Source organism: Caretta caretta, chromosome 1, assembly GCF_965140235.1.
Source record: "Caretta caretta isolate rCarCar2 chromosome 1, rCarCar1.hap1, whole genome shotgun sequence".
Taxonomy (NCBI): Eukaryota; Metazoa; Chordata; order Testudines; family Cheloniidae; genus Caretta; species Caretta caretta.
The window spans coordinates 99,661,034-99,675,606 of record NC_134206.1 but is presented as its reverse complement, the minus strand read 5'-3'; the positions used below and the strand labels follow the sequence as shown (position 1 = coordinate 99,675,606).

The 14,573-nt window shown below is 43.0% G+C and overlaps 1 protein-coding gene across 2 annotated transcripts in view; it reads left to right on the top strand.

The window, feature by feature from the left end:
- The window catches only part of STK24 (serine/threonine kinase 24), a 134,336-nt gene that overhangs the window by 104,672 nt on the left and 15,091 nt on the right, over window positions 1-14,573 (top strand). For both annotated transcript variants that reach the window (XM_048853878.2, XM_048853882.2), the window contains exons 6-7: window positions 958-1,143; window positions 8,369-8,514. In XM_048853878.2, the coding sequence (XP_048709835.1) occupies window positions 958-1,143; window positions 8,369-8,514 (332 nt within the window). The remainder of the gene's footprint in view (window positions 1-957; window positions 1,144-8,368; window positions 8,515-14,573) is intronic.

The window sequence follows — 14,573 nt, the reverse complement described above, 5'->3', positions numbered from 1 at the left end:
TGTTTTAGCAGCAGCAGTAAGGAATCCTCAGCTCTGGATCTCCGTTCTCGTACTTCTCTTTGATCTCTAAGGGCCTGGATCTGGTAATCTTCAGAAGATGCTACAAGGCATATTTGTTCTTCCAGGATTTTGCAGGAAGTGGTGGGTGAGGGATTTGGGATAAATAGTTTTGGGGTTTTATTTCCTATAGTAGGCTTTTTGTGTGGTTATGTTATGGGTTTTATGTGATGATGATTGTGGACATATAAGGTTATAACTTTTTACATTATTACATGGGCTATATTGTATTGCAGCTTGGCTGAAAATCTTTGTATCTTAGTTGTATTAGGATTTTTATTGTTGCTGTTTTAAATCCTTGTATATGGCCTCAGGTTTGGATAGGAGTTTAAATTAATTAAATAAACATGATTTGAAAGTGGTATTTTATTAATTATAACATAAAATGCAAATCAGATATGGTACTTAGTCAGTCAGGTGTAACTATCATATGTGTATTGCTTCCTTAAGGGCGCTGTTCCAAAAATCATATTGACCCATGTGAAAGTAGTCTTGGCCTTTTCTAGAAACTTTATTCAATTATTGTGTCCCATACTTAAAACTTGGGATGCAGTAGGCTGTTGAATAAAAGAGACTAATGAGTATATTTTATATGAAGAGTAGATGCCCAGAGTTCCAGGGAAGAGGTTCAGACTCCAGTCTTTTTTAACAAGATAGTATTTTCATTCAGTAAATGAAGCATAAGATGAGTTAATTCTGTGTTTTGTTCAAACTACTACATTTTTCTAGGAGACACAGAATAGGGGAAGTGAGTACAAGGTAACCTGTGGTTCTTGACAAAAATAAAACATACTCTTGAAAGCAGTAATTTGCAAGAAAGTTGTAAAATCAGCTGTTTCTTTCTTCCTCACATGCTCCCCTTGGCCTCCCATATATCTATAAATATTGTTTGTGTTACAGGCAGACATCTGGTCATTAGGCATAACAGCCATAGAACTTGCAAAAGGAAAGCCACCGCATTCAGCGTTGCATCCGATGAAGGTTTTGTTCCTCATTCCAAAGAACAATCCACCAACACTGGAAGAAAACTACAGTAAACCCCTCAAAGAGTTTGTTGAGGCCTGCTTGAACAAGGAGCCAAGCTTCGTGAGTTTTACAAATATATTCTGTTTTTCATACAACTATCAACATGTAGTAAAGAATCTAAGTGTTTTGCATGAATTCCTTGTAAGGAGCTTTTTACACCAAGAGATTTTAGAATAGAAATCTACTTCATGGGGAGTCAGGACAACATTTAAAAGGAAATTCATTTTTATTTAAAGCTGAATTTCATTTTATAGTGATGACTGACTGCTAGCTAAAATAACAAAGATTTTTTAATTAAAAATGTGTATGAATTGTGGAGCTTAGTACATAGAATTCTTCCAAAAAGGCCTAAATTGGGAATATAACTGTTATAATATAACTGTTATGTACAGGGGTTTTTTTGGTCCATGTGTACTAAAAAGGACTTTCACCGTGAAGAAAACTTTTAGATAAATTAGATTGAAAGCCTCGAAGTACAGTACTTCTAACATTTTTTCATAATCTTTTTTTACTACATACTACAGTGCTGTTTCTTTAAAAGTGAACTGAAAAGCTTATGTGGCAAGTTCTTAGTTTCTCATGTGCTAGGTGGTGATATCACCTGAACGCACACAATTGCTGAGATCTCTGTTCCCTGCAATGCTTTGAGTGTTTCTTTTTATATGTTCAGGCTTGAGTGTACATTGACAGTGCACTAATGTGCCACACACTAACTGTCCATATGGACCTTGCTACCGTACAGTAAATGGGAGTAAATTAGAATATACTAGGGAAGTTTTCATGTGCACAGGAGAGTCCATATGAACAATTAGTGCCTAGTATGCTAATGTGCTGTAGATTTACAAGTCAGATTGCTGCACACTATTCATTTAAACAAGCCCAGAGAGTGAAATCATGTTCAATGTGTGACATCGCAATAATTTAGTTGCAAGCAGATTTATATTGCACACAGTGTAAAATTTGCACACAGAAGGCTGCCCGGTGCTGTTCATGCCCTCTCAGAACATGAGAGCTTAATTCCCAAAATTTAGAATGCGGCTTTACATATACATTAGAACAAGGTTAGGATTACCAAAACAAAACACCACAACCCCCAAATACACACAAATGTTGGCATGCCAAATTTCAAACGGATTTGATTGTCTCAATTTTAAAACACTTGGTAAAACTGACTTGAAACTGACATGGTGCTCTACCTCTCAGTGTTGTCTGTGTGACATTGCACCCCATATTCATCATAGTGGTATAATTGTGATATGATTATGACATAATTTTGAGGCATCTTGTACAAAATATTGCATGTGAGGCGTCTATGAAAAAGTTATGATTTGCTGAATATGATTATCCTACTTGTGTTCACGTATCATTTTTTGTATCTGAAGTTATGAGTAGTGACTATGTATCTGTATTTCAAATGTGGTTACAACTGGATGACAGTCACCAGGCAAGATGCTTCCAGTCTAGACAACTGATTGTGAAGGGCCTATTCAAGGTAATGGGCCATTAAGGGAAACAATAGGCTTTAGGAGAAGCTTATCCCCCACCTGGTGAGCCTTCCTGGAAATGCTGCAGACAGCCTATGGACAATGGCTGCTCTGACTCGGGAGCACGCAAGGGCATGTGACCAGATCACATGATACTAATCTCCATTTTGGTACCTCTATTTTTCCACAGACTGGGCTGGGAATTTAGCTTGGAACAAAGGGTTCCCACCATATGGAGAAACTATATAAGATGGAGAGTGACGACATGATTTGTCTTCACTGCCCCACAACTCAACACCTGAAAGAAGCTGTGGAAGACAAAGGACTTGGAATGGGGGAGGGGAACCTAAGCTGCAAGGCAGATGCAGGTTGTGTCTTAAGAATCTGCAAGCCTGCTTGTATCATCAGTCAGGGTGAGATATTGCTAATTCAAACCCCATCTATCTAATACAGTGGTTCCCAAACTTGTTCTGCCGCTTGTTCAGGGGAAGCCCCTGGTGGGCCTGGCTGGTTTGTTTACCTGCCGCGTCTGCAGGTTCGGCCGATCGTAGCTCCCACTGGATGCAGTTCACTGTGCCCGGCCAATGGGGGGCTGCGGGAAGCGGTAGCCAGTACGTCCCTCGGCCCGCGCCACTTCCCTCAGCCCCCCTTGGCCTGGAGCAGCAAAACTGGCCCGGCCCGCCAGGGGCTTTCCCTGCACAAGCGACGGAACAAGTTTGGGAACCACTGATCTAATATCTTAGACTTAGCTTGCGTTCTGATTATTTGCTAGGTAATCTGCTTTGATCTGTTTACTATCACTTATAATCACTTAAAATCTATCATTCTGTAGTTCAGTGTTTCCCAGACTTGTTCCGCTGCTTGTGCAGGGAAAGCCCCTGGCAGGCCGGGCCGGTTTGTTTACCTGCTGAGTCCGCAAGTTCGGCCGATCGCAGCTTCCACTGGCCGCGGTTCGCTGTGCCCGGCCAATGGGGGCTGCGGGAAGTGGCGCGGGCCGAGGTCATTTGTGTGTGGAGAAAGGGGTGTTTGTCTAGGGAGCCCCCTGACCAAATATGTACTGAAGAGTCCCCAATGTTTATCTTCAACAATGGAGTCACTAACTTGTCCTCCTAATGGTCCATGTAGGACAAAACAGAAGTTTAGTGTTAAGAAAATACTTGTTTAAACGGTCATCATTATAAAATGATTTAGGAAATTACTGGCCAAATTTTTTTTACATATGTATGCTCACTTTCAAATTTGGGACTGTATTTGAATGTTATTTTTAAGTTTAGAATAGTCAACTCTCAGTGCAGAACAAATTATATTGGAGAAAATCTGATCTAGTTAAGTCTATGCGTCCAGTCTGTGAAAAGGGGGGAATTACCATAACTCACAAAAACAGACCAATAGCCAGTGCCTCAGGAAAGGAGAGCTTTGAGTCAGAACTGATATCTTGGCAGGCTTCAGCTCTTAGACAGTCCTTTGGCTTTGTTTAGGATAGTACTGTGTATCCTGTTTAGTTACTTTGCCTTCTTCCTGGTAGGTTCTCCAATACTCGTAGTGATTTCTTGGGTTGCCTGTTTCTTCCCCTAAAGCCCCTTTGCTTTGTGTTCATATTGTTTCTTCAGCCCTTTGGCTTTGTGGAAAGACAGGGAATTTGTACTCTGTTTTCTCTAGAATGTGTTAAAGGTTACTACTTAGTGTCTTTGTGATACAGGTGTATTAACAGTCTCAATGAGTTTTCTTTCTCATAGACAGTATTAACTTTGATGTTTCTTGAATTCTCATAGTGCAAAGCTGTGTGGTTCCCTGTTGATCCAGTAGGTCTGTTAAAATCTGTTATCTTATTTCCTCATTCTTCATCTTTGACTTACCCCAACACTTTCTTCCAGGCATCTCCGAGCCCTACAGACGTTACCCCAATTTCACTGGATGAGAATGAGTGTTCTTCTTGTAATATGTCAGTGTAGACATGTCAGTCAGATGTTGTTGTTGTCGGTGTAGATCCCATTGTAGGAGCATACGCTCTTCAAATGCTTGAGATTGGATTTTTTTGAATTGCGGTGTCTGTGTGTACACCCTGTATCACCTCATACTCCCATGCAAGGGCATAAACAGTGGAATGGCCATGGTTCTTCCCAGTTCTCTCTTACTGCCCTGTGACAGTGAGATGGAACCCAGCGAGTGACTGACCGATTAGTCTTCGGAGACCTTAATCCAGGATTTTTCAACCTATTTGAAGAAGAAATGTATTTGGTTCAAACTCTGCATGTCCTGCAACGGACTGATCTCCATTAAGGATGACACAGTCAGTGCCTTTTCTGCCTAGGAGAGAGCCACATCTTAGATAAGTGCTTTGTGTGCAAGTCCTTCTCCTCCAGGACCTGCACGGTAAGTCCAGGGATGCTATGCACAAGATGCATTTATTTGAGCAGTTCATGCAGGTCACTTTGGACCCAGAAGCGACTGTTAGAACCAGCATCAATTAGCATCAGCCAGCACTCCCTTGAGCATTCATCACACTGTGGGATCGGACAGTGGAATGGTGAAGAAAGCACTGACAGAGTCGGCACCAACAATGTAGATGCCGGCCACCTCAACATTGACAAAGTCCCCAGTTGGATTGACAGCTCCCACATCAACAGTCCTGGCACAGATTACCTTGGCAGCAATAGTTTGGTGCTGATGACTCTGGTTCCTATATGGCTGCAAGGTTGATGGCAAAGGCCATTAGTATGAGATGGGTCTCAAGGCTGTGGGGACTGGGATTACCACATGGCATAAAGGTCATGACAGAGGACTTGTCTTTTGAGGAAATTGTCCTCTTCAGCCAGAGAACTGATGAAGCACGCCTTTCCCTCAAGGGTTACCTTAAAGTCCCTGGGAATTTATGAACTCCTAAAAGAAGGCTTACATATATCAGTCCCAACTAAGGCAGAAGACACCCTTCTTACACATCTACCCCCGCCTGGACAATTGACTAATATGTGACAGAACCCAGCAGAAGTTGGCAGCAAGTCTAGAATATGCACTTTACCTGTTCTAGCAGCAGGGTCTTCTCATGAACTATGAAAATAGTCTTATCCCATCACAGACGATAGAGTTCATAGAAGTCCTAATTGACTCTGGTTCAGAGAGAGCCTAGCCTTCTCAGATTTCTGTCAATGCAATCGCTAGTGTTCGGGATAAAATCAAACTTGACTATGATGATGCAGATGTGTCTGGTGCTACTGGGCCATAGGTTGGCATCCACATATGTGATGCTGTTTTTCAGACTTCATCTGTGAGTGCTTCAACTTGGCTCAGGTTGATCAGTTCCCCAACAGAACACCAGATACACAAGATGGTGGTGGTTCCACCTCATGTTGTTGCTGAGCTGATGGAAGGAACCAATAAATGTGCATGGAGGGGTACCATTAATGCAGCTAATCCAGCTACTAAAAATCAAGATAAGAATGGAGGATTTAATTAGTGTGTGTCTGCTATGTGTCAGCAGTTAATTATACATCTATTTGTTCTGCCTTGTGAAATCCCATTCACCAGAGTGCTGCTCTGTTATTGGGACCTTCACAAATCATATGTTCATAAAAAGCAGAGGCTCTCAGAGCCTTTTCTTGTTGAGGAGGCCGTAGGAGCCTTGGTTCTTGGATCTGGGATCAAATCAGCCTCCTGTCTCTGAGAAGAGACAGAGTAGACTGCCTCAGGCTTCAATGTCAGAAAAATAGGTATGATGGACTTCCCTGTGGTGCAACCTGGAACTGGAGTACTGCTGAGCCTTCTGACATACCAATCTGGATCCCCTCTCACACTGTGAGGCTGTGAGAAGCTGCAGACCGCTCCTGGTCCTGCACTCACACACACATTTACACAGGCAGGGACACACCCAGCTGCAGTTATATGAATGCTTCTCCTCAGCCATTCATGAACTAACAATAGAGAGGCTCCAGCCAACTGTCCTCCAGCTCTACAGCCTAGGATTCCAGAGCTGTACCATCTTGCCCTGGTCAAAAGTCTGACCAATATAAGTTTATTACCTGTCCATCCCTCCCTCAATGTGGAGAGGATAATGCAGCAGTTTTTTTCCTAAGCAGGTTCCTCAAACACTTCTAGCAAAACACACTAGCTTAGGTAAAAAAAAAATAAAACAAATGTATTAACTACCTTTGTAGTTAAGATAGATTTTAAGTGATTATAAGTAGCAAATGTACAGAGCAAAGCAGATTACCTAAGAAATAAAACAAAAACACAATTTAAGCTTTATAAACTAGATTGGATTTGAATCAAATACGCAACTGCAGAATAGGTTGGCAGTAATACTAGCTAGGCAGTAATACTGCAGAGAAGCATTCTGGGATTATAGTGGTTATAAATAGAATATAAATCAACAATGTGATGCAGTTGCAAAAAAGGCTAATGTCATTCTGGGGTGTATTAACAGAGTGTCTTATGTAAGACTTAGGAGGCACTTATCCCACTCTACTCTGCATTGGTGAGGCCTCAGATGGATTATTGCATCCAATTTTGGGTGCCACACCTTAAGAAAGATATGAACAAATTGGAGCACAACAAAAATGTTAAAAGTTTTAGAAAACCTGACCTATGATGAATGGTTAAGCAGGGCATGTTTAGTCTTGAGAAAAGAAGACTGATGGGGGACCTGATAAGCCTTCAAATATGTTAAGGGCTATTATAAAGAGGACAGTGATCAACAGTGGTGCAAGTAAAACCCATGTCTTACTGGTCCAGGGGGGCGGGGGGGCACATGACCTTCCCAAGTGACCCGCCATGTGACTCCTAACCGCCCAGCCCGGGCCCCCTACGCTCTTCCTGTCCCCTCCTCACATCCATCCCATGTTACCTGGAGCAGGGGAGCTTTGTCCTCCTCCAGCTACGCTGGAAATAGGGCTGGGGAATGAGGCTGGGGGGTGGGGGCAGTACAGCCGCCGGAGGAGCAGAACTCCCAGCCCCTCTCCCCCAGCCTCTCTCCTCCGGTGGGGCTGCTGTTGTTGTACACAGACAGAGACACAGCTCCATGCCTGGAAGGGCAGGGGCAGGGGGCAGAGGGGCTTGGAGTTCTGCTCCTTTCCCTGCTGGGAGGGGCAGCAGGGAAAGGAGCAGAACTCCCAGCCCCACCCCCTGCTCTTCCAGGCACGGAGCTGCATCTCCGTCTTTCCTCATACTACAGCAGCAGCCCTGCCAGAGATAGGGCTGGGGCGGGAGCGAGGTTGGAGGTGGGGGGGCAGCAGCCGGAGGAGCTGCCGGCATTCTGCTCCGTTCCCCTCTGCTCCTCCCAGCAGGGAAAGGAGCAGAACTCCCAGCTCTCTCCTCTGGCTGGGCTGCTGCTGTGTCTTTCTGGTATGCCATACCGACTATAAATAGGTTGCTGGTACGGTGTAGCGGCCTACTTGCACTGCTGGTGATCAATTGTTGTGAAGGTCGGACAAGAAATAATCAGCTTGTAAAGGAGGTATAGGTTAGATATTAGAAAAAACTTTCTAACTTTAGAGAATAATTAAGCACTGAAATAAGCTTCAACCTGTCATTGCAAGTTTTGAAGAACAGATTAGACAAACTCCTGTCAGGAATGGTTGTAGGTATGGTTGGTGCTGGACTGGACTAGATAACCTCTCTAGGTCCCGTCCCGCCCTACATTTCTTTGTTTCTGTGTTTAGTATTAAGCCATCAAAGCTTCTGTTTATATTATTTGTCATGAGTTTTCCTCTTTTGTTTTTCAAATCACGATATGTGAGTCATCTCAACTGTTTCAAATATAGAGAAACAAGTTAGACTGTAGCTTACAATTAATTTTTATTTTTAAGAGACCGACAGCAAAGGAGCTCTTGAAACACAAATTCATAATACGAAATGCAAAGAAAACATCGTACCTGGCAGAGCTCATTGATAGGCACAAGAGGTGGAAGTCTGAACAGAGTCATGATGACTCCAGCTCCGAAGAATCGGATGCGTAAGTTTGTTGAATCTATAACATAATTGTAAACACAGGAATAGAGGAGGAGAATTTTCTTAAGCAGTTGTGTATCATCTTGTCTAGTTAGCTGATGTTCTTTATTTAAAAAATGTTGGGCTCACCAGGCATGTGAAGTTAAAAACTTAATTGAAATATTTTGAGGGCTTTCAAGCCCAGAAAGGTGAAAGAAGACTAATTATAAAATATATAATTTTTTTGTTGAGGGAGGGTGTGTTTTGTAATATTTTATGCTGCAGTTTGCTCCATCTGCTGTGGCATCTCAAACTGTTAGTTTCAGTCATACAGTGCTCAGCACACACTCTTTTCTGTCATGCTAGAAAGTATAACAAATAAATTATGTTCATGACTAAATTAAACCAGTTCTGTTAACCTGAAGTTAAGACTGAGAGTGCGTATCAGCAACTGAAAGCTAAAGAATGTGCAAGTACATTCCTGATGTTTTAAAAATCAAGAATTAACCAAGAAGTTTAGAGATAAATGGACTTGTAAAGGAGAAAAAATGAGGGTTTGCTCTCTTCTACTTCTTTGATGTTCTTGTCTAAAGAGGTCCTAAAAGTAGATTTAAAAAAGAGGGGATGGGGGAGGTGTTGTTCTGCTTATTTCTTATCTTAGAAATAGCAGGAATATCAAGTCTGATCTTTCTTGGTTTTGCTGAATGATTTGTTAGGGATCTTTGGGACATGGTTTGCACTTCCCCAGACCTGATTTGGATGGATGCTCAGTTTTAAAGTATGGACATTCACAATTAAGGCTTCCAAATATTGGCAACAGGGTCATTAGGTCTATAGGAATTGATATACTTAAGGTCATGATGGTGAAGGGAAATCTGCTTTCTTCACTCTGAGACATAGAAAGAGAAGGAGGAGGATCATTTTCTGGTGTCTTAACTTTTAGAAATTCCTTCAGAAAATATGCCTTTTGGTGGGACATCCTTTCCCTAGGGAGAAGTGGAGAAAGTTGGGTTGGCTCGGCTCCTGAACAGAGGGTATTAATAGTTGCTCCTGGTGGCACTGTAGGTACATCCACTGAAGCCATGAGTAGATGTTAGAGGGGAACTCATGGAGAATAAACTCTCTACGAGTACTGCTGTGAAGATGTTCAGGTGCTGCTATGATGAACGTAGTATAAGAACCTGAACAGAATAAAGTACTACTAGTGCCTTCTCCTTTTTGTGATTGATGGAAAGGAGAAGATAATAGGTAACAGGTAATTTGAATTGAGAAATTCTGCCATTTGATGGGTACTCCTAAACAAATAATTTGTATTGAAAAAGCTAATTGTATTTTGTATTCAAGTTTTTATAAAGACAATAAAAATATTAAAGTGAAATTATTTAGTCAATCTCTCTGCGAGTGCAGGATTTTCTGATACTGTATGCTTTCTCGTGCCTTGTTCAGTGTAAATGTAAATGTCTCAAAATGTCTTCAGTCTGTCTGCATGGTCAAATGGTTGGACAGGATTCTCAATATCAAAGTTCTTAATCATTGGCTATCTGGCATTCAGAGCATGCTCATGAAAGTTCAACTGACTGGTCTGCTGACTTGAGAATACTTGAGAATATATTTTATGGTCAGCTACAAACTCCTTTCTCATGGTGGCCAGTACAAACAATATAAAGACACAATGAAATCAAACTTAAAAGCATGTCAGGTTAACCACAGCAACTGGAAAGCAACAGCCCACGACAGAGTAAGGTGGCAGCATATTTGTCATGTCACTAACAGCTTTAACGCAATGTGTATTAACACATTATTTGAAAAACATGAACAGTGCAAAGCAAGGATACAATATCTTGTAATGGTCATGGACAGTCTTCTCTGTCCCACATGTAACTGTGTTTGTGGTTCTCTGACCTGTTCAATATCGTGTTTTTTTTCTAATTGTTCAATGTGTGATTCCATGTCTCATTTACTGCATACTATTCAAACCCTATTCTGAAGACAAAATTATTAATTTCCTCATGGGCAGTGATGGGGTGGAACTCACCACCTTGGCTCCTCCTGGTGGCCGTGCTGGGAATTAGCTCTTGGTTGCTGGTGCGCCTTCCTCTAGTGGTGTCTCACCGCCATCATTTCTGTTCTACCTCTAAGACCTGCGTCACTCCCTGGACGGCGGTGTCCTCTTCTGGGCACGGCCCTCTAGCTGTGTCCTACTCTGCTTTCTCCCCTCTTCCGGGGGAATCGGCTGTCTCTAGTTCATCCACTTGCTGGTGTGGCCCACAGTAGCCTTTGATCTAGCCCCTCTCCTCCAGGGGTAAACTTCAGTTCGAATACTGGCTATCCCCTCTGTGGCCCTTTTGGGTTGCCACTGTGGCCCTTTTGGGACTACTTGTGGGAAACAGGCTAAAGCTCTAAAGAACTGTGCAACCCCCAAAGAGGAAGAGGAGAAGATCACCCTCTGCCACATCATTGGTGAGACCCCAGACATATGACTGTCAGGAGGAGCAGGGATCCGAGGTGCAGACCCACCAGTGCTCCACTTCACCTCCTAAAGAAGTCTAGGAGGAGTCAATGGCCTTGGCCCCGGCGCCAGCACCAGATGATTTTAAGGCCTTTCAGTACCTCTTTGCAGATAGTAGACACACTGGAGACTGAAATCTCTGTCATTGCAGAGAAATCACTTTTTGAGGTTTTTTTCTGCAATGAGCCCAGCACGCATTGCCTTTCTGAGAAATGATGGGGTTCTGGACCCCTTTTAGGCACTATGGCAGATGCTGACCACTGCACTTCTAACAGCAGAATGGACAGAGACACACTACCCATGTGTCCCCATCAGGATTAGAGAATTTTTATTACCTGTCCTAATCCTGGATCAATACTGATTTCAGTAGTACAGGAGAAGTCCTTCTCAACCGAGAGAACTCCCAAGTAGAAAGATTCAAAACAACTGGATCTCTTTGGGAAGAAATTGTACTTGTTGCCTACTGTTCACCTGAGGGTAGCTAATTTTCAGGCCATGTTAGTGAAGTATGGTTTTCTCACATGACACAGAGTCTTGATACTAGTTGTAAAGGTCCCTACGAAGCTACAGAGGATATCAAGGGCATTCTGCAGGAGGGACAGCTAGTGGTGAAAACATCCCTATAGGCTGCTGTGCATGCTCCTGATATGCAGCCAGCCCAGAACCATGACCACAGCCATGACCATGAGAGGACCTCATTGCTCCAGGCTTCAGTCATTCTCTGTGAAGTACAGTCCATCATAGAAGACCCACTGTTTGATAGTTGAGCGCTATTTAGTGAGAAAACAGTGTGTTACAATTGTTTATACACACCTCCAACGTATCAAAAAAGGATCATCCACAGCAGCAACACCAGCAGAGGCAATGGACACTCTCTTGCCATAGGTGTCTGAACTACTAACCTAAGAAGCGTCCTTGCTATAATAGTGGACATCAGCCCTCTAACCCCTTCACCTGAGCATTCTGTCCAGTCCTATGGCAGCAGAGTGTCAGAGTTACATTTGAACTAATCAGTCCCCTTATTGGTCTTCTCAAAATTACACTCCTTTGGAGGAAAAAAATTGCATTCTCTAGATGTCTCCAGGACTGAACAGGACAAAACCTTTCAGGCTCTCTTCCCACCTCTTTATTGCTCTATTGGGTAGATGTAAAGATAAGGCAATTTCTTCTTAAAGATTATCAAAGTGGATCACTCTTTGTTTCTCCACTTGCTACCACATGGCTGATATGACCCTTCCTTCAGTGTGAGAGCACACTTGACTGGGTGATATCCTTGGCCTGCTTCAGAAACGTACCATTGTTAAGGGCTTTAAGGCAGCTATTTGGAGTAAACCACTGACCTTTGTAAAAGCACTATGCACTTGATGTAGTGATAAGAGCCGATGCTAACCTCAGAAAGGCTGTGCTCCAGTCACTCTTTGACTGATACAGCTGTGACTCCTCTCCTATCTGCAAAGAGGATACTGCTTATCAGTCTTCTAGGTTGGGACCCATACTGATAAGTACTCAAAGAAGAAAATACAGTTGTTAGTTTCTCTGTGGTAACTTCAGTTCTTTGAGTTGTTGTTGTCCTTGTGGATCCCTTAACTTTTCAAAGTGCAAGGGAACTGAGGAAGGGGCAGGGCCGTTCCCTCCTTTATATCCTCACAAAAGAGCATGAGGATGCACAGGGCACAGGCATAGCCCTGCCAGACTCTGCTAGTTAAAAAAATCCAGTTTTGTGCGCATGGGATGCTTGTATATCTAGAGTAGGATCCACACTGTCTACAACGCCCCAAAGAACTACATTTACTGTAGGTTAAGTAACCCTGTTTTATTTTGTGGGCAAGATTGATCAGATTTGGGTGGGCTGTCTGCTTCCGTGGTAGGAGAGCAAGGTCTTGAGAGAACAAAGACATTGTCTTCTCTGTTACAGTTCCAGATAGGGATGCTCCCTGAGGTACTGGAGGTGTTGAGAGAACTTGTTTCCTCAACGTGTGCTTTGGATCCATGCCCTTGCTGCCCTTCCTGGCTGGTGGAGGTTGGTGGGGAAGTACTGGCTGCCTTGCTTATGCAGATTGCCAATACCTCTCTTAGAGAGGATAGGCTGCCCATTGCTTTGAAGGAAGTAATAGTTTGGCCTTGGCTTAAGAAGGCACCTTTTGATGCTGACAGTCTTGCTAATTGTTGACCAGTATCATATCTTCCTTTCTAAGATAAGATTGTGTAAAAACTTGTCGTGAGACAACTCTCTCAGTATATAGATGCCTTTGATCTTCTTGATCTATGCCAATCTGGGTATAGACCTGGATGTGGCACAGATACTGAACTAATCATATGGTTGAAGACTAAGTGTCCATGCTGGTGGTATTAGATCTGTCAGCTGCCTTTGATCTGTCAGCTGATCAGAAGGATGAACCCTGGTGAGAGTTGATGGGGCAGGTCTTCAAGGGCTTTCGGTTTTTTCATCTGTGAGTCCTCTCATTGAGTAGTTGAGTTGCTCCTTTTACTGAACAGTTCTGAAGTTTGCAGTGCTGTGGGGTTCCTTCTGTCACCCTCCTTTTCAACATGTATATGGGGCCCTAAGGAGGCATGGGGTATGGTGTTTTTCATTATGCTAATGACACCCATCTGTATGTCTCCATCTCATCTGACTCCAGTGTTGCAGTGCAACACCTTAGCCAGAGTTGAGATTGGGGCATGGAGGAGAGTGAGCTGGCTGAAGCTCTACCCACAGAAGACTGAGGTGGTAGTGATGGGTTGGGAGAAGCAGTGATAGGAGATTTCAAAGGTATCAGCCCCTTCGATTGAAGGTGTTTGTCTGCCATTAATTACTTAGTTACTAGTGTTTGCAACTTATGGGTGATTTTTAGATCCCCAGCTGCTGCTCGATGATCATATTACAACAGTAACCCCATCAGCATTTTACCATCTACCTCTGGCTATGAGATAGTGATCTTTTCACTTAGATGTGGACCTTACCAATATTATCCATGATTTTGTCAATTTGAGATTAGACTACTTCAGTGTGTGGTGGGAGGGAGTGACACCTTAAAATATTTGGCGACTGAAGCGAGTGCAGAACGCAGCAACTTACTTATTGAGCTGAGCATTGTATTGGGAGCATCTAACACTGCTTCAGGATCTGTACCGTCTGCCCATTGGTGTCTGGGTGGAGTTTAAGGTGTTTATAAACTATAAAGCCCTAAATAAGAGAGTGCCTCTCTTCCAGTGCTGTATTGCCACAACTGTAATCAGCAGGAGCACTCAAGCTAGATCCCCTCATTATGAGAGAGCGGGTGGAAAGGCTTTCTATGGGAGGGCTTTGAGGCTCTGGAACTTGCTCCCTGCCTTGGTCCAAAACTTGCCTAATTTGGCAACTTTGAGGGCATGCCGCAAAAGATGTCTGTTTTGAGAAGGATTTTAGAAAAGGCTGAGGATGTGTTTCCCAGATGAGTAAGAGGCAGGAGCAACATTCCCTCTAGATTTTTTTTGTATTGAGTTGTGCATATCATATTTTTATCATGTTTACATAGACCTTTGACTCGCCAATCTATTCATTTAAATTGCCCAGTCAGTTTGTAATTAGTCACGGC